General features: G+C 40.0%; 1 protein-coding gene across 2 annotated transcripts in view; it reads right to left on the minus strand.

Moving 5' to 3' along the window:
• MET (MET proto-oncogene, receptor tyrosine kinase) overlaps positions 1 to 19458 on the minus strand; it is a 196138-nt gene that overhangs the window by 17707 nt on the left and 158973 nt on the right. For both annotated transcript variants that reach the window (XM_077471942.1, XM_077471943.1), the window contains 6 exons: positions 13937 to 14093; positions 13701 to 13841; positions 5421 to 5651; positions 3699 to 3779; positions 2847 to 3028; positions 1186 to 1295 (listed from right to left, as the gene is read on the minus strand). In XM_077471942.1, coding sequence (XP_077328068.1) covers positions 1186 to 1295; positions 2847 to 3028; positions 3699 to 3779; positions 5421 to 5651; positions 13701 to 13841; positions 13937 to 14093 — 902 coding nt within the window. The remainder of the gene's footprint in view (positions 1 to 1185; positions 1296 to 2846; positions 3029 to 3698; positions 3780 to 5420; positions 5652 to 13700; positions 13842 to 13936; positions 14094 to 19458) is intronic.

Consider the following 19458-nt stretch of genomic DNA (forward strand, 5'->3'; position numbering starts at 1 on the left):
CATGTCCGGTGAGTGTGCTGGCCACGCAAGAACTGGGATGTTTTAAGCTTGCAGGAATTGTGTACAGATCCTTGCAACATGGGGCCATGCTGCAACATGCTGCAAAATGACGTGATAGTCGTGGATGAATGGCACAACAATGGGCCTCAGGATCTCGTCAAGGTATCTCTGTGTATTCAAAATGTCATCAATAAAATGCACCTGTGTTCATTGTCCATAGCATACGCATGCCCATACCATAACCCCACCGCCACCATGGGCCACTCGATCCACGACGTTGACATCAGCAAACCACTCACCCACACGACACCATACATGATGTCTTCCATCTGCACTGTACAGTGAAAACCAGGATTCATCTGTGAAGAAAACACCTATCCAAATTCCAGATGCCATAGAATGTGAGCATTTGCCCACTCAAGTCAGTTACAACGACAAACAGCAGTCAGGTCGAGACCTCGATGAGGACGGCGAGCATGCAGATGAGCTTCCCTGAGACGGTTTCTGACAGTTTGTGCAGAAATTATTTGGTTGTGCAAACTGTTTGCTGCAGAAGTCCAGGTGGCTGGTCTCAGATGATCTTGGAGGTGAAGATGCTGGATGTAGTGGTCCTGGACTGGTGTGGTTACATATGGTCTGTGGTTGTGAGGCTGGTAGGATGTACTGCCAAATTCTCTGAAACGCCTTTGGAGACGGACAAGACAACGACCCCAAGCACACATCATGCTGTGGGATGTTTTTTAGCAGCAGTAACTGGGAGACTAGTCAGGACCGAGGGAAAGATAAATGCAGCAATGTACAGAGACATCCTTGATGAAAATATGCTCCAGAGAGCTCTGGCCTGGGGCAAAGGTTCAATTTCCAACAGGACAATGACAATGACCCAAGATAAAAAAGGAGTGGCTATGGGACAACTCTGTGACTGTGTGAATGTCCTTGAGTGGCCCAGCCAGAGCCCAGACTTAAACCTGATTGTAGATTACTGATAAGAATAATTCCAGTAACCGTACTGCAACATGAAGCTTATATATAGAACTTATTTCAGCTTTTATAATAATTTCTTCCTGCATCAGCAGCAGCAAAATATGATGAAAAAAGGATTTAGTGACGATACTGTTCCAGCAATAAGATTTCTAAAACTGCATTAAGCTTAAAAAGTTAGAGTGACGCTAATCATTTACTTACATACAGTTTCTTGCTGCTAGATCTCGATGGACAAACTTTTTGCTTGCAAGATACTCCATACCTTTAGCAACTTGTAGACCAAATCCTATGAGGTCTTTCACAGTAGGATTCTGAAAAAGACAAAATATGTATGTAAGTTCAAGTTAAAAAAGCATTTTTCTCTGGGGTGGCTAGGTAAACCGATCCCTATCTTTAATCTGATTCCCATTTACTAATGATGGTCTCAGTTTTTAGAATGATTAGATATACCATTATTTCTAAGCACTCTGGTGATTCAGAAAGTGTATTCTGTGTTTGCTATACCTGTGGATACACGGGAATAATTTTCTGATCCAATATTTTCCTAGTGCATAGGTCAGTGTCAATAGAAAATTACTTATTTATTCACAAATTAGACAATAGTTTAGACATTGGCTGTGGGTCTTATCTGTAGGCCGCATCTAGCTTTTTATTTATGCACTGCCTGATTCATTTTTTGATGCAGATGTAAATTGAAAAATGGCAATGACTAAATTCTAGTTTCAATTTACATTTTGTAATGGAGGATAGCAAAAAATAAAGCTGCCTGTTTGATTGCAACATATGTGAGAAAGGTTTATAAAGGTAAAAAATATTCAAGAAAAATGTTGCTAATCACATTTTTATTTTTTAAATGTTTTTATGTTTTTATAAGTTTAAACAACAGATGTACAGTAATATCATATGTGAAAATACAATATTTGACGGCATAGAAAATAATAGAAATTAAGTTTCATTAATAATAAACATTAAAATAAACTATAAGGTAATAATTAGTAGATTGTACAAAGTTGCTTGTAACATATATGACTGAAATTGCGATTCTTCTAATTTCAGCAATGAGTACGGAGAATAGAAATAATTCAATAGAATATTGTACCTATGGTTTTGAGTGAAGAGGCAGGTAGTTAAAATATGTATGAGATGGTACATTAGGAATGTTACAGGGCAATCAAGAGAAATAGGTACATTTTCCAGGGCCAAGTTCCTGCAACTAATCACATTTTCGTAGCCAATTTCCCTTTCTTTTATTTGGTGAAAGAGCTTTGGGTAGTAACAGCAGGGAGGCCAACAACAAAAAAAAATATTTCGGGGGACTGTGCCTCATAAGGGCACAGTATATAATGGCCATGCAAAGTGATACAATTTAAAAAAAAAAAAATTGGACCCTCCCTTTTTAATTTTGGATAACATGGAGAATAGTTAGAACCTCTCTAGGCTTCCTTTTGCTTTGTATGTCCCCACTTCAGAGTCTTCCCCTCACTTCTAGGAAGTAGTAAAAAAGCTTTTGGCTGCAGATCCACTTTAGATAAAGGAGCAGCAACAAATAGGTAAGGAGACATTCACCTTTCCTAAGTGACTATTGGACCAGGTTGGAGAGGCACAGTGTAGGCATGGGGGGAAGCTTGAAAGATGTCATCCCGGTGTGAACATGGCATGGAACTTTACAAATTGAATGGCATGTGGAACAGAAACATTTTGGAAGCCTCTGCTTTATAGTGAATCAACCTTATATTTTCAGTTTTCTGACCAGATCAATTTGCTTCATATAAATGGAAATGTTATGTTTATAGTCATTTCACATGATGAGCACACATCAACCACATATTTAGAATCCTGTAGTACCTGTAATGAACACTTACATGAGCTTCATTTCTGATAAAGTTCCTTAGATCTCCATGTTTCATGAAAGGCAGCACTACAAGTGGCGAACCCTCCGTAGGAAGGCAGATGCCTAACAGGGATAGGACATTTGGATGCGTAAAATCTTTCATGATGATGCCTTCCTTGAGAAACTGGGAAACTTCTTCAATATCTGTGATTCCTTGAAAATGGCACCAAAAGCACAAATCAGTAAAAAATAAAAGTTACTTAACTGCATGTATGTTTGGTATGGCTGGAACCAACTGTAGAAGAAATATAAAGAGTCTACAAAGGGTCAAAACTGTGCTATTTGTCAACCTTACTTAAAAAAAGTGCAGACATATGCCTGCAGTAGCTCTTAGTCCGCTCTCACCTCCCACCTATTTCTACTGACTAGTTAAAAGCTATTTTGGCTATACTTCTCTTGCGGGTCACATGAATGCACTATAGCTTGCTGTTGACTTCACAAAGCCGTTGAAGACTTTGTAGGGATACTCACAATAGTGTGTAGGGGAAAAAAAGTATTATAATATTGTATTATCCTACTGGTCCCCAAACACCTTCAGCAGACATTGAGGACAGGTGAGTGGTAGGCTCTTATTCCCATCAGTCAAATTACTGGGTGGAGGGAGCATGGGTGAGGCTTGCTTTTTCAGTGTTTGTCTATGGATGCACAAATCTTGGCACACCATATGACTAGCTAGGAAGACACCTGCAAATGGGGAGGTGTGGATAGTGGCCTTGTGACCCCCAGGGACAGGAGGAAAGGGACAATTTAGAATAATACACATAATAGGTGAGCGTGGCCCTATTAGTTTAGTATCACTTTAAACTATTTTACAGATACTTACTATTTAAAGATTTGACTGCACAGTGTATTTTCTTTCCATCTGTATCTAAAAGAGTGCCATGATATACACATCCAAAATGCCCTACAATGAAAAAACAATGTTTATTTTTTTTGATTAAACTGAAATATAGGTTGCAAAATAATATAATCGACTTTACAGTCATTTACTCTGGTTTCACAGTCATGTTCCCTGTGTGCATCCCACAGTGCTAAGCCTCAATAAGCTCAATACAGTGTCATTATTTTCACTTCATTCATCCAATCACGTGTAAGTAAAAGTTGTTTACAGGTTGATTTACTAAATAAAAATGACCCACTCACTTTGCAAAGCAACTTTTACTTTGCAAGGAAATTATCTACAGTGCTTTCACACTGCGCCGCCCATATTGTTGGCGCTAAAAAGCAGCTATTTCTAGTGGCGTTTTACCATCGGATTTGCGGCGCATTTCGGCCGCTAGCGGGGTGCTTTTACCCCCTGCTAGCGGCCGAAAAAGGGTTAAAACTGTCCGCAATACGCCGCAATAGCGGTGTTTTGCCGGCTGTATTGCAGTGCTGCCCCATTGATTTCAATGGGGAGCAGTGGTGGAGGAGCGGTAAACACACCGCTCCTTCACCACTCCAAAGAAGCTGCTGGCAGGACTTTTCCTGGTGTCCTGCCAGCGCACTGCTCCAGTGTGGAGACAATGGTGCAGCAGTTTGAGGGTGGATTGCAGCGCCTGCAAAACACCCTCGGTGTGAAAGGGGTCTTAGTGAATGTGGTGAAATTTCCAGTCACATGCAAAGAAACTTAAAAAACAGTAGTGGTTTACCTCATTCATTAAAGTGATATAAAAATCTTTTTTTTTTTTTTGTTTGAAAATAACAAATGTTATGTTTACCTGGTCTGCGCAATGCTTTTTGCACACAGCAGTCCAGATCCTCCTCTAATTGGTGCCTTTGTCTGCACTCCTGGCCATTCCCTCCTGCTGAGTGCCCCCACAGCAAGTAGCTTGCTATGGGGGCACCCGAGCTAAGCCACTGCTCTGTGTGTCCATTTAGTCACGAAGCCGCAGCTCGGCCCCACCTCTTCTATCTCCTTATTAGCTCACTGCATTTGATTGACAGCAGCGAGAGCCAATGGTGCACACAGCTGTCTCAGCCAATGAAGGAGAGTCTCTGGACAGCCTAGGCTCTTGTGCAACATCACTGGATCGAGATGGGGCTCAGGTAATTATTAGGGGGGCTTCTGCACACAGGAGGTTTTTTTTTATCTTAATGCATAGAATGCATGTCAGCATGTCAACATCTGTCTTGTCCATTGGAGGACATGTGGATTGTGCTCCCAGCACAGCCAGAAAGATGGCTACGCTGAGATATATGTACTCTCATGCCTAGCACGGTCAGTTTAACACAGGAAAGCAGGGAGCCTAGCAGAACCACCAGGTATTTCACACAAAATAATACAAAGAGAACAAGTTCATTTTTAACACAAACACTGTACATAGCACAATAGGCACATATCAGGATATGAAATTCCCGGGGTAACATATTCTTTAATGTAAATTAACTTTGCAAACTGAACATTCTCTTTGGTTAATGAACAGTTTCTGATGCTTTAGTAAATAAACACCATGGCTTTAATTGTAATAGCAACACATTAGAAGTCTTGTCAACAGTCTAATAAGACTGTGTGTATATTAATATTTAGAATATGATAAGAGTCACACATCAATTAAATACTTACCTCTTCCAATTACTTTATTGAAGTGTACAAGAAGGTGATCCACTCCAATAACCATGTGCTCAACTTTTTTCATAAGGTCTGCACTTAGGGCATTAATATCAATGTGGACATATGTCTGCAACAATGGACTGGCAATGTCTGAATCTCCACTTGACAATATAGGAGAGAGGTCCCGGTGAGGGTATTGAGTTGGTCGGCATGACCCACTATGAGACGAGTTTGGAAACTGATCTGCAGATTTGAAAAGATTTGAAAAGATATTCCAGATGTCACAAAATGGTACAGAATCTGTTAAGAAAACAGTGCTTAGACATGTAGAAGCTCAATAGCTATGATAATGCTTTTGTTGAGTCTATCTAGCTTAGTAGTAATTGTCCCACTAATCCTCAGTTCATTAACAGGTTGATTATTTATTTACCCTACAAAATTGTTCCCTTACATATGACTGACAGACACACTTCAGGGAAAATGTCATTACTTAGATCAGTGATGGCAAACCTTGGCACCCCAGATGTTTTGGAACTACATTTCCCATGATGCTCAACTACAATGCAGAGTGCATGAGCATCATGGGAAATGTAGTTCCAGAACATCTGGGGTGCCAAGGTTCACCTTCACTTACTTAGATATTGTACTACTCTTGTCATCTACCGGCAGACAACCAGCTTGATAATAAAAGGCTATTTACAAAGAATGCATAAAAATGCTATGGACATGTAACATTTTGTTTTCCTGGCATTAATGCAATTATTATCTATACCAATGTATGCTTTATATAGATTATAATCAACATTGCGGATGACCAATGTCAAATCATACATACAATAGATACAAATCTTAAATCTTAAAGCACATCAGTGATAACTTAATTCTATCTGCCATGCCTACTGCCCTTTCTCTTACCAATAGGCATGAAATATTAAACAAACAGCTGTCAAATATTTACCTGCAGCTCTAGGCTTTCCCTAGATACTGTGAGCTGGTATGTTTTAAAGTTTTGTATGTCAGGCAATATGGGTAGAAATTAGCTTAGCTTTACTGTTGACTTTAAGATGTACAAACAGAGGCTAATTGCTGTGCATGGAAGGCTGTTCCAGACCTGTTCTGGCAATATCTAATGTGTGGCCTACCCAGGAAAATTGAGGCCAGAAGATATTTTACCGCACACTAAATGGCTGCACTGTAAGATATAGTTATACAAAGCTTACACTAATCTATATATCTGCACAATTCAGCTTTTTGGCAAGTTGGTTGTAGATGTTGCTGCCCACATCTGAGACCAAAAAGCCTTGGGTGGCTTGATCAGCTTAGATATTCCTAATTTTAGACATGTGAATCTCTTCATACTGTTCATATTACTTCATCCATAACCAGCCGTTCCTCTGACTTGCACAAGCTAGTATTTCACAATTTTTTCATTCTATTTCTGCCAACTAGTTCAGCAAAAAATATCTTTTAACCCTGATACATTACATCATTTATAAAGCAATAGTATATTCTTAGAATAATAGAATTGGATTACACTCACTGGTCACTTTATTAGGTACACCTGTTCAATTGCTTGGTAACACAAATTGCTAATCAGCCAATCACATGACAGCAACTCAATGCATTTAGGCATCTAGATGTGGTGAAGATGACTTGCTGAAGTTCAAACCAGCTTCAGAATGGGGAAGAAAGGGTATTTAGGTGACTTTGAATGTGGCATGGTTGTTGGTGCCAGACAGGCTGGTCTGAGTATTACAAAAACTGCTGATCTACTGGGATTTTCACAGACAAGCATCTCTAAGGTTTACAGAGAATGGCCTGAAAAAGAGGAAATATCTAGCAAGCAGCAGTTGTGTGGACAAAAATGCCTTATTGATGTCAGAGGAGAATGGGCGGACTGGTTCGAGATGATAGAAAGGCAACAGAAACTAACATAACTACTCGTTACAACCAAGGTATGCAGAATATCATCTCTGAATGCACCGAACCTTGAAACTAGCATAACTACTCGTTACAACCAAGGTACGCAGAATATAATCTCTGAATGAAACCTCCAGCAGCAGAACACCGCACCTGGTTCTACACCTGTCAGCTAAGAAGAGGAGATTGAGGCTACAATTCACACAGGCTCACCAAAATTGGACAATAGAATTTTGTGAAAATGTTGCCAGGACTGATGATCCTTGGTGTTAGCTGCAACATTCAGATGGTAGGGTCAGAATTTGGCGTAAACAACATGAAAGCATGGATCCATCCTACCTTGTATCAATGGTTCAGGCTGGTGGAGTAATGGTGTTGGGGATATCTTCTTGGCACACTTTGGGCTGCTAAGTACCACCAGAGCATCCTTTAAACGCCACAGCCTACCTCAAAATCAAAAAGCGCAAATCATGTCAAACTGGTTTCTTGAACATGACAATGAGGTCACTGTACTCCAATGGCCTTCACAGTCACCAGATCTCAATCCAATAGAGCACCTTTGGGATGTGGTAGAATCCACATCTCTGAGAAATATTTTCAACACCTTGTTGAATCTATGTCACAAAGAATTAAGGCAGTTCCGAAGACAAAAGTGGGTCCAACCCGGTAATACCAAGGTATACCTAATAAAGTGGCCAGTGAGTGTATGTGCTAAGAGTTGGTTTAGATCAGAAATAAACATTACTTAAAGAAGAACTTTACATATAATAACGATGTCTGCTGCAATATCAAAGTTTCTTGCTGAAACATATTATAATATTTTATGCAAAATAAGAAAGTTTATCATTTAAGACATGTACATTGTTGCTCAATTTGAATTAGAGTAATAAAAACTGGAGGAAAGGCATGGCTCATGGCATCCGGCAGTCAACCTGTCTCTATCTGCCAAGGTAAACAAGCAAGAATTGGCTACTGGCTCTGTGCATTCTTTTTCACTCTAGTTATTTATATTAATGTATGTTTGATTAAATCTGTAAACTAAAGGGTGTCAAGGCTGGGCATTAAACAGTTAAATTAGAAAATATTACTTGAATAAAAAATAAATAATTGATTTTGTAGGTAATATCTTATAGTGCGTGTTTGCCTTAGAAAATCAAGGTTCAGTGTGCATGAAACCAAGGAAATGCCAGGAGGTGATTCATATCCTGCAGTCAGAAATGGGAGTTTTGTTAGAAGTCTTCCTCTTATCAGGCATGCAGAAAAGCAGATAGAAAAGGAAAAAGACTTATTTCATACACAAACTCCTTGTTATCTGATCAGCAGAGGGAACAGGACTAAACAATCTCATGAGCTAATCTTGAGGGCTCTTATACAGCACTGAATGTAGGGCTGAGAAATTCTCTATTGGCTTCCACTTAACTCATAGGATTAAAGTATCCATTACAAGCAAAACCCTAAAGCTTGTTCATTTCCCTTGTTTATAAAAAATGTATATTCTACACGTTCTTACAAGTCAACACTTCTTCCTAATATCAGACTCAGGGGGTGATTTACTAAGAAGAAGGCACTGCACCAGTTCATACATTAATTAGTGCAACGGAAAAGTCATTAATCGAACGTGCGAACCGGTGCACATTGAAGCGCAAATAACGATAATAAATAAACTCGCGCTAGGGTAACTGCGGTTTTATCATTGATAATAGTGAACGCTCAATACAGCTGGTTAATATCATCTCACTGGATGTCTTGTTAGGCAATTAGTAGGTGTTCTCAATTAATTAAGCCTTTTGATGCTAATCTCATTCCTATCACTTCTAAGCCCTTGTACACACTGTCGGACATTCCGACGGAAAATGTCCGATCGGACCGTGTTGTCGGATAATCCGACTGTGTGTGGGCTCCATCGGACTGTTTCCGTCGGAATATCAGACGGACAAAGTTTTAGAGCTGGGCTATAAAACTTTCCGACAACATGATCCGATCGGACTTTGTCCAATTGTATGTAGAGAATTCTGACTGGACAAAGTGCCACGCATGCTCAGATCAAATTCCTAGACCAAAGCTATTGGCTACTAGCCGGAACATAGTCCCATCGTAACGAAATAACGTCATCACATTAAGTACGATCGGATTTTCCAACAACTTTGTCCGACCGTGTGTATGCAACACAAGTTTCGGACAAAATCCGTCAGACAAAATCCAACGGATTTTGTTGTCGGAATGTCCGCCCGTGTGTACAAGGGCTAATATATCCTTGAAGTGTGTTTTTTATTTCTTTTTTTACCCAAATATTTCAATACATTACAAAGAACAGAGAAGTGTTTCTAAACCCAATACATTTAATTTTTCCGATCTTGATCTTTAAAGGTGACAATACACTGCAATCAGTGAAATCTTAAATAAATTAGGTTTAGTGCAAGAGCCTGTTTGATTTCCTATATTTTGAATTAATTGTTCAAGTGCGTCTACCTATTACCTATTTTGCCTAAATTTCGAGTTGTACAGAGATTGGCCAATCAAATTGCATAGTGCATGACCATCTTAAGTGCCAAATTTGGAATGTAGATGTGCCATGACCCACTTGTATTTTCCTAAAGATATTTCTTGGGCATTATACAAGGCACACCTTTTTTCAAGACATGCTAGAGTGATCAGGAATCTTCAAACTACGGCTCTCCAGCTGTTGCAGAACTACACATCCCATGAGGCATTGTAAAACTCTGGCATTCACAGACATGACTAGGTATGATGGCTGATCAACTGGTGGGCCGTAGTGTGAAAACCCCTGTCCTAGACCATTATTATGCCTCCAGAATTGGGAGTATGGCATCTACCCAACTTCTCTCTGCTGGTGGACACAAGAACCTACATCTATATATATATATATATATATATATATATATATATGTAGGTTCTTGTGTCCAATAAAGTATATATAGCTTATACATGAACCTAAGAAATGGCAGAGGGCTATTGCTTAGTGGCATTATATCACTTTAAACAAAAAGAGTCCGGGGAGGGTTAAGAGAATCCTTAAAGTGGATGTAAACCCAATGTCATCCTTTCTAAACTACTGCCATAGGGGTTATCTATAAGGATATACATGTCTCCTGCATGTATCTTTACCTGTCCCCTCTGTCTGTTATGAGAACCGAAAAACTGCATATTCTGTGGGTGGGTCTGTTGTCTGGAGCTCGGTGGCTGGAGTCATGATGTCAGTAGTCTCCCCGCCCACCTCTACACTCCCCTTGTCAATATGCATATTCTCCTGTGTATTTCTTACACTGAACTTTTGCTATGATCTCTAACATCCAGTGAAAAGACAGGAAAGTAACCACATGACTTCAGCATGCCAAATCATGCTGAGGTGGGGAACATCCAATTGTGGGAGAGCAGCAGAAGAAAGGAGTGGGAGGGAATTAAAAAATAATGCATGTCTCTCAGGCTTGTGCACGAGATATGTAAATCACCTGTCACTCACAGCAAGGGGGAGGATTTTACAAAGTTTTTCTCTGTTTGTCAAGATTTATCTCACTGAACAATAAAAGATGATTGGTCAGAGATGGAATAACTCTTTGTGGCAAGACTGGGCTTAAATGATAGGACATATTATACTCTACATTATGAAATAAAAAAAAAATAATAATAATTCGGGTTTACATCCACTTTAATTACCTATATCACGGTTCTACCTTATTCTCAGCAATATGAAATCTGGGGGAACTTTTGCATGAATCCTGAAGCAGTAACAAGAGTTCACTTGTTACAAGTGGCTGACTAATGCCAAAGCTCGTGGAATTCTGACAAGTAGAATGAGTGCTGTTATCTGCTATACTGCACATAATATTGTGCAAATATGAATCATGAAATTAGAAACTGCTCAATAGTAGGACCACAATGATGATTCACAGCTAAGTCACTAGCTTCAAAGACAATCAGTCATTTCTGCTGAAGTACCTTTAAACTATATCTGAATAATACCTACAATTGCACTTTAAAATTAGATCTATAAACAACTTGAACTTTGACCTACCAGGTTTTTAAGATTCAGCTGCAACAAAAAAGTTTTATTTATGTTTGGATGGAGCAAGGTAGGGTTAGATTGCTGTCTGTGTCCCATTGTAGAGATTACCCTCCCCTTCTGTCAGTAGGAACAAGGAATCACAATTTATCAAAATGTCACGCTTCAAAATTGCGCCTGCTCGTGGAATGGCGACAAACATTTACCCTTAAAAATCTCCATAGGCGACGTTTAAAAAATTCTACAGGTTGCATGTTTTGCATTACAGAGGGCTACAATTATTGCCCTCGCTCTAATGATCGTGGTGATACCTCACATGTGTGGTTTGAACACCGTTTTCATATGCAGGTGCTGCTCACATATGCGTTCGCTTCTGCACACGAGCTTGACGGGACGGGGAGCGTTAAAAAATATTTTTCACTATTCTTTTTTAAAAAAAATTGTGTCAAGGTTATTCCTATTACAAAGAATGTAAACACCCCTTGTAATAGAAAAAAAGCATGACAGGACCTCTTAAATATGAAATCTGGGGTCAAATAGACCTCAGATCTCATATTTTCACTAAAATGCAATAACATTTTTTTGTCATTTGAAAAAATGTTTTAAAAAAAAATCCATTTAAGAGCTACGGGGGGAAGTGACATTTTGACATTGCTTACACCCTGCAATGGTATGGAGACAGATGGGGGCCATCTTCCCCTCACTCATCTCCATACCTAACAGGAGAACAGACGCGATTGCCTCTGCCACTGCTGGCGGCTTCAGTAAGCAGCAGAGGGCACCAGAGAGCATCAGGAGGGGGGGCCCTCTCCCACCGCTGATAAAAGTGATCTTGTGGCGAATCCGCCGCTGAGGCAACTTTTATCTGAAACTGGACCACTCACTGAAGAAGAGGATACTGGGGTTATAGCAGCTAGCTGCAGCCAAAACAACGATATCCCTCTTCAAAGTGCTGATGTATATTGTCGTGAGTGGCCTGGAAGTGGTTAAAGGATAAGTTCATTTTTTGCAACATGTTACTTGTTACACCCATATTCAGGGTGTAACATGTTATAGATGCACTGGCCTCCGCACCCTCAATCTCCCATTTTGGCAGCAAGCAGGGAAACCTCTCCCCCTCCCCGCTCGCTGTCACAATTACAAGAGGTCTCGGCTGTGAAGGGCTCCGGCCGCCCGGCCGTGTCGTTTGTTCGCAGTGTTCTGTGAAAACTACAAGTGCCGACAGCCTTTGTGGATGCCGGCTTGTAGTTCTGAATGAACTGCCAGGGCTCTAGGTAATTTTCCTATTTGAGCTTACACAGACTGTCTGCAAGAACCCTGCATTGCGCTTGTGATCTGCTGATCCCCAGTGCATTGGTTTAAATAAAATAAATGCACTTTTTTTTTTACTGCTAAATGTGCATTTATTATTATTATTTTTTTTTTGTAACAAAGGCAACCTTATCCTTTAAGTAAAAATTAAGGACTTTGAAATTGGTGCACACTTAAACTAGTGTCATTACTGAGGTGAAGAAAATTATAAAGTTAGATTACATTATATTTAGGAATATGATTGGTCATCATAAGCATGAATATGTTATTCCAGCCTAAACATTAATTTTTTTCTTATTTTTAGATAAAGTACGGAAAAAGTAAACTTTGGACCCTTATGTCAATTTTGTTTTTGTTATTTATGTTTCCCTTATTTCCCTTGCTCAGTGACATTGCTAGTCACCTGGACAGGAAGTGATCACAAATCAACCCATCCAGCAGACAATAAAAACCTGATAGCAGTTTAAACCCCTCCCCATGTAAAAAAATCTTAACAAAAATGTTTTGAGCTGGAGTTACATTTTAGATTTACATTAGAACTTCACTCAAAATTGAAGTCTTGCTGGTTCAACCCTGTAACTGAGCTAAAGTTTTTTTTGGGGAGGAGGAGTACTGATATTTATTGGTACCTGCTCCCACTTCCGCAATCCTCATCTAGGCAAGGATGGCGTCCCTTGCCTTGTCCCCCCGCAGCCTTCTGGAACATGTCTCAGGAGGTTGCAGAAACATTCACAGAGTGCCATGTGATTCCCTGCAAGAACAGTTGGGAGCTGGCTGTGATTCTTCCATATCCAAGATGGCTGCACTGGGGCCCCATTGTGGGAGGACAGCGCTGGACCCCAGGCACTGGTAAGTACCTGATTTTTAAAAGCAGCTACACGATTTGTGGCTGCTGACTTTACAAAAAAACAATAACAAATACATTTCTCATTAACCTCTGTAAATTTAACACAATTTTCAGGAATCAGGATTTGTTTTATTTATTTTTATGTAAACCATTATAACAACCACATTATAAAATAAACGACAGAGTCTCCCACCTTCTGGAAATGTAGCCCGATAGTCCACAGATTCACTAGATACCATTTCGGTGGTGGGACTAACACTCCGTGCACTCACTAGCCTGTCCAAGTGAGGGGTATGTACTCTGCCATCAAACAAGACACGTTCGCCACCTTTATCTGAAAGAATTGTCATTGGAATGTTAGTAGAATACCCAGAATCCATATTCATTTTTCCTTTCATTATATATATATATATAAAAAAACAAGTTTACCTTTCAGCTGCCTTCTTTTTTTCACACCAAAAAAAATTGCAAGTATGACAAAAAGCAGGATCACACAGGACAGAATTCCACTAAATATTGCAGCGTAGTTTTGATTTTTCTGAAACATTACTTTTCCAATGACAATGGATGAAACTTCTTGCAGTAGCTTGAAAATAAACAGAGAGGTATTTATTTTCACTGTATGTGAAGGAAATACTATATAAGCAATTAACATTCATACAATCAACGTTTTCATTTTCTTGACTGATAAAAGGCTGTATCAAACACAATTTTTACACATTTTTATAAATGATCTACACAAAGCTCCCTTTACTCTACGTGTTATTCTATATTTTCCAGTCTAACACAAAGTCCACGATTGTCCGATTCTACAGATGAGTTCATACTATTCACATTATGTGAAGGTGTTTTTTAATATAGCTTTTTTTTAACACCTTCAATTTTTGAAAACAAGAGGGCATGTAGTGATGAACAGAGATATAGTCTTTCTACAACCTCATGAGCCTTCTCACCTTTTGGTTTTCCAGCTGATTTCTATTTATCTATTGTCTAGCTTCAACCTTTACCAAGACTAGATTTTCCTCAAATTAGGTCTAAAACAACTTAGTCTTTTTGATGTAGCTCCATGACGTCATCATGCCTGGAAGTGTCACTGGAATTGAGTTCTGATTGGTTTACATTGCCATATTGGATGTGCGGTTTTACCTTGCTTACATGTGAGTGCAAATTTTGTGCTTTTAATAATAAATGTATGCAATTTTACACTATGTTGAGCTTACTATTTCCTTCCTATTTTTTCCATGTGATTGTTTATGTGAGGAAATACTTGGGGGGGGGTCTTAAAAAGCAATCCTAAAGAGATATCTCCCCCGTTTATCTCTACTGGGTGAAAAGCCTGGATGAAAAGTGGATATATCTATACAGAGCGCTCTTTAACCAGTCAATTCTTCTGGTAAGACTTTAGGTGTGCCTCTCTGGTGGCAGTGATCCAGTCTGGTGAGAGATTCACAACACCTTTCCTCTTTTTGGCATTTGGAGGATTTAGTATGATTTTTTACCATATTGTTGGACTTTTATTGGACTTTTTGCTTGTTGATTATGTTTATAAAATTTTGGAGAATCCAGTGTATTTTTGTTGGTATAGCGCAGCACATTTTTGTATCCATTTTAGAATAGTTAACAATGAAATCAGAAGACCCTTTAAGGCCCATAATCACTCTTTGCTAAATATTCTTAAAAAAAAAAAAAAAAACTGTATCTTTATGATAGATGCCAATCCTGGTTGGAAAGCCAAAAGAGCACCACGGTCACACCCACGACTTGTTGGCAATCTTATGTGAGCCTTAAACCTGGTGGATGAATAAGCTTCAATGTTAACATCTGCATGATTTACATCTTAGGTTTAAACTATTCTTCTGGCTATGGTCACTTGACTTAAACCATTACATATGTAAACTCATTTTTAGAACTCACCTCTAGTATCTCACAAATATACACAACACATACAAACATGCATCCCAATGCTCCCGCCATACTTTCACTCTGAGCATTCTTTGTGTCTCCTTGTTTTCTCCCACTTTTCATAAAGTACTTTAGTTTTGTGCTTGTTCTTTTTTCTTGCTTCTACTCTCTGTAGCCTCCTGTTTTGTTTTATTGCTCTCAGTTCTGCCTCAAAACACAGGGGTTCTTATACCCTACAAAGCAATTCTTTATGCATGTTGTGTACAATCTAACCCTGGGAGGACCTAGCAATTTGAAAATTGCCAACATGTTGCCTTTTGTAAGTTTATGGGAGTCTGATGAAGGTTACAGTAGTTAACTAAAATGGTTGAAAACACAGGTACTGTTAAGTATATACATTTTAACACTTGTTTTTCCAGACAGTGTTATAGCCTTTTGAAATACTAAAGAATCTGAGTTTATGCAAGCTTGCCAGTTTGCAAAGGTACGCAAAACAAAACCTTCAGCAGAGCACAGCCCTCCTCAAGGTCAATGCCAAGTGCACTATCTGGCCTGAAAAAAAACAGAGCTGTAATGCACATGCTTTGGTGATGGGGTGGCATCAAAAGTGAACGCCACGCAAATGCACCAACAGGAAAAACAAACTTTTTTGTGTGCTACGGGACACTTGCACTATATCAGTCGTTTTCCTTTATTCAATATAGCCTTATTCTGTTTGCATTTGAAAATTAATATTCCAGTAATTCTACTCTCTGCTGATTCAGACATTGGACCTGAATTACGAAAGCCACGCGCCATCAGTAGAGGCTCACGACAAGGTGCAACGCACATTTTCATATTTGCAAAATGGTGCGCCGGGAACAGAGCGCAAATCCCCCATTTACTATAGCGAGCTTGGCGCACGGGAGAATGCAAACTGTGCGTTACTATGGACATGGCGTACGGCATCTTCAATTCAATATCAACAGAAGATGGAGGTGCCAATATTATGGGGAAAAGCCTGCTGTGCCCGCAAGTACATTTAGAACTCCATGAGATTAATGTAAGCAGTGCGCATGCACAAGTGGCTCTTGCGCCTGTTCACATGAGTTTGTTCACTGCACAGCCAAATTCTTAGTAAATGTTAAGCAATGTACATGCAATTGTGTGGGTTGAAAGGGCGCACCTTGAAACTTGACTTTTTTTTTATGCTGGTTCACCTTTATGTATTTTTTAAAGGAGATTTGCACACAGGTCATGTTAGCATGTTATGTTGCCAACATGTGACATGCACCTTGTTAAAATCATGTAAAAAGACTCTCACTCCTCTAGCTCCTCTAGCTCCTCCTAACAGGGCATTTAACCTTCCCCCTCTACTGCATATGATATCCTTGGACTAGCTTTTGCTTTTAAAGGGAAATTCAACACTCCATTCTCCAGTGCTCTCGTCTCCCCCCCTCTAAGCCCTTGGATATCCATGGGCTAACTTTTTCTTTTAAAGGGGAACTCCACACTCTACTCCATTCTCAAAAGGATGTGATCTGCCTTCACCAATCCAAACCACATCCTTTTTCAGAGCATACAACAGGGCCAGCTAGGAAAGGGGCAATAAGAGCGATCTTCCAACCCCCTCCTGAACCATACAAGGCCACATGCATTCAACATAGCTGGCTGCCTTTGGGGCATGTTGGACTCAGCCCAATACCAACCCACGAAGCACCTTGTAGCCACTAGTTTAAAGGGGTTTTCCACATTCCGTAAAGCCCCCTGTCTGCAGCCCCCCACAACCCCAGCCTAGGGTTGTGTGGAAGAGGCCATTGTCCCCCTAAATATGGGAACAAGGTGGTTGACTTTTGGGGTGCCCAAACCTATCCTGGCCCCAAGCATCCACCCCCTTTCATGGGCTGGCTTGCTGTGTGCTTGGCTAGGGGTTTGTTAGTGTGTGGGAGGGGCACTCTTTTTTTTAGTTTGGGTGGTAATTTTCACGTGGGGGTTCTCATTTAAAGCTTTAACAGACCCCAATGGCCTTGTATGTATTGGGGGGGGGGGGTTTGTTTTGGGTTAAAATCTTGCAGCTGCAATTTGGATTTGTAAGTTTTCTCTAAAGCCATACATCTTTGAAGCAGCATTTTGGATACATGCTACAGATGCACCACTTTACAAGCAGAGTAACCCCCCCCCCCCCCCCCCAAGTTACTAGCTTTTAAGCAATTTCGCATTTTTAAAGGCACCTCTCCTTGTTTTGTTTTTGGGGTTGTCCAAATTGGTGACATTGGTATATGTCCCTCAGGGTGCGACCAGGGCCCCCATACCCATTTTAAGGCCAATAACTAGAATATAAGCCAGCCAAGTGGGGACTCGCAAAATTAACAAGTCAGTTCCCATAGACTGCAATGGTATTTGTTGTATAACTTTTGCCCATGTTAGGCTCTTGGTTTGCCCCCCTGGACTGGGGGGTGTCTTTCCCATCTGTAATTTTGCAGCATGCTGGATGATGTGCTTAATTTTGGATGGGGGGGTGGCTTATTTTGTGCTAGCTGCATTTGGGCTGTTCTGGGCATGCTCAGGGAGTTTTTTTTGTGCGTTTTGTGTGTGAACAGCACTTGGATTTTTCTTGGCATGCTCAGAGAGTGTTTTTTTGGGGTAGTAATTTAAGGACATCCTTAAGACCCCTTTCACACAAGCTGCCTCAGCTGTAAAACTGCGCTATCTTTTGATGGTGTTGATGGTGTGTGTGTGTGTGTGTGTTTGTGTGTGTGTGTGTGTGTGTGTGTGTGTGTGTGTGTGTGTGTGAGGGGGGGGGGGGGGACAAGAGAGTACATTTGCGTGTTTTATAGAGTTTGTAACACATGTATTTTCTCTTTGTATTTTGTTTATGTCTTTGAAAAACAGATGTGTTTTAGAGCAAGTATTTTTTATTTTTTTTATTTCACTGAAATAAAACTACTACTGAATGTTTAACTCTTTAAGAGATTGTCTGTTTGTGGGCGCAGTCCTTTTAACTCCTGTTAATTTCATGTGTAAAATGGTCAGACCTCAAAACCATATTCTGTTAGTGTCTCAAATTAACATACATGTGTTTTTTGCTTTCCTTGCTCTTTTCAAAGTCCTGTTTTGTTGACCAAAATAATTTGTTTTGCAGATGCATTTTACACTCTTCCCCTGCCCCCCCCCCCCCAACAATTTTCATGCAACAGTATAATGCCCAAGAAATATCGTTAGGAAAGTACAAGTGGGTCATGGCACATCTACATTCCAAATTTGGCACTTAAGATGCTCATGCACTATGCAATCTGATTGGCCAATCTCTTTACAACTCGATATTTAGGCAAAATAGGTAATAGGAAGACGCACTTGAACAATTAGTTCAAAATATAGGACATCAAACAGGCTCTTGCACTAAATCTAATTTATTTAAGATCTAACTGATTCCAGTGTATGATCACCTTTAACTACCTCCCACCCGGCCACTGCACATAAACGTGTTCCTTTCCTTTCCTCCTTCTGAGTGGACGTTCAGGAACGTCCCTCAGAACAAGTGCTCGCAGCGTGGCCACGAGAAGCACTGCGGCTCAATCCTGTGATCATTTTGAGCACAGGATCCAGCTAGTAGAGATCAGGATATGGGCACTGTGAATGGCCCTCCTGATCACCTGATGGCTGTGTCCAATCGGGGGGGAAGAGAGGGAATCTGCAGATCTGTGACAGCTCTCGGTGTGAGGATGATTTTACACAGAGAGTTGTTACAGATCACCCCACAAAGTACACCAAGCACTACTGATATACCCTTGTCCCTATACACATTTCAGCATCCCAATAAAAAAACTATCTGTTCCCAATCACTGCCAACACCAAATAAACACTGATTTGGGTTATTTTTACCAAAGAAATGTAGCAGCATCATTTTTGGTCAAAATTTATCAAGAGAAATTACTTATTTGCACAGAAACTAAGTGCCCAGTATTGAAGTGGTTAAAGATCAAGATGGGGAAATATTAATTTATTTGGTTTAGAAACACTTCTCTGTTCTTTGTAATGTATTGAAAGATTTGGGTAAAAAAAAAAAAACA

This window comes from Lithobates pipiens, unplaced genomic scaffold, assembly GCF_037356315.1.
Source record: "Lithobates pipiens isolate NorthernLeopardFrog02 unplaced genomic scaffold, aLitPip1_a1.2 Scaffold_8, whole genome shotgun sequence".
Taxonomy (NCBI): domain Eukaryota; kingdom Metazoa; phylum Chordata; class Amphibia; order Anura; family Ranidae; genus Lithobates; species Lithobates pipiens.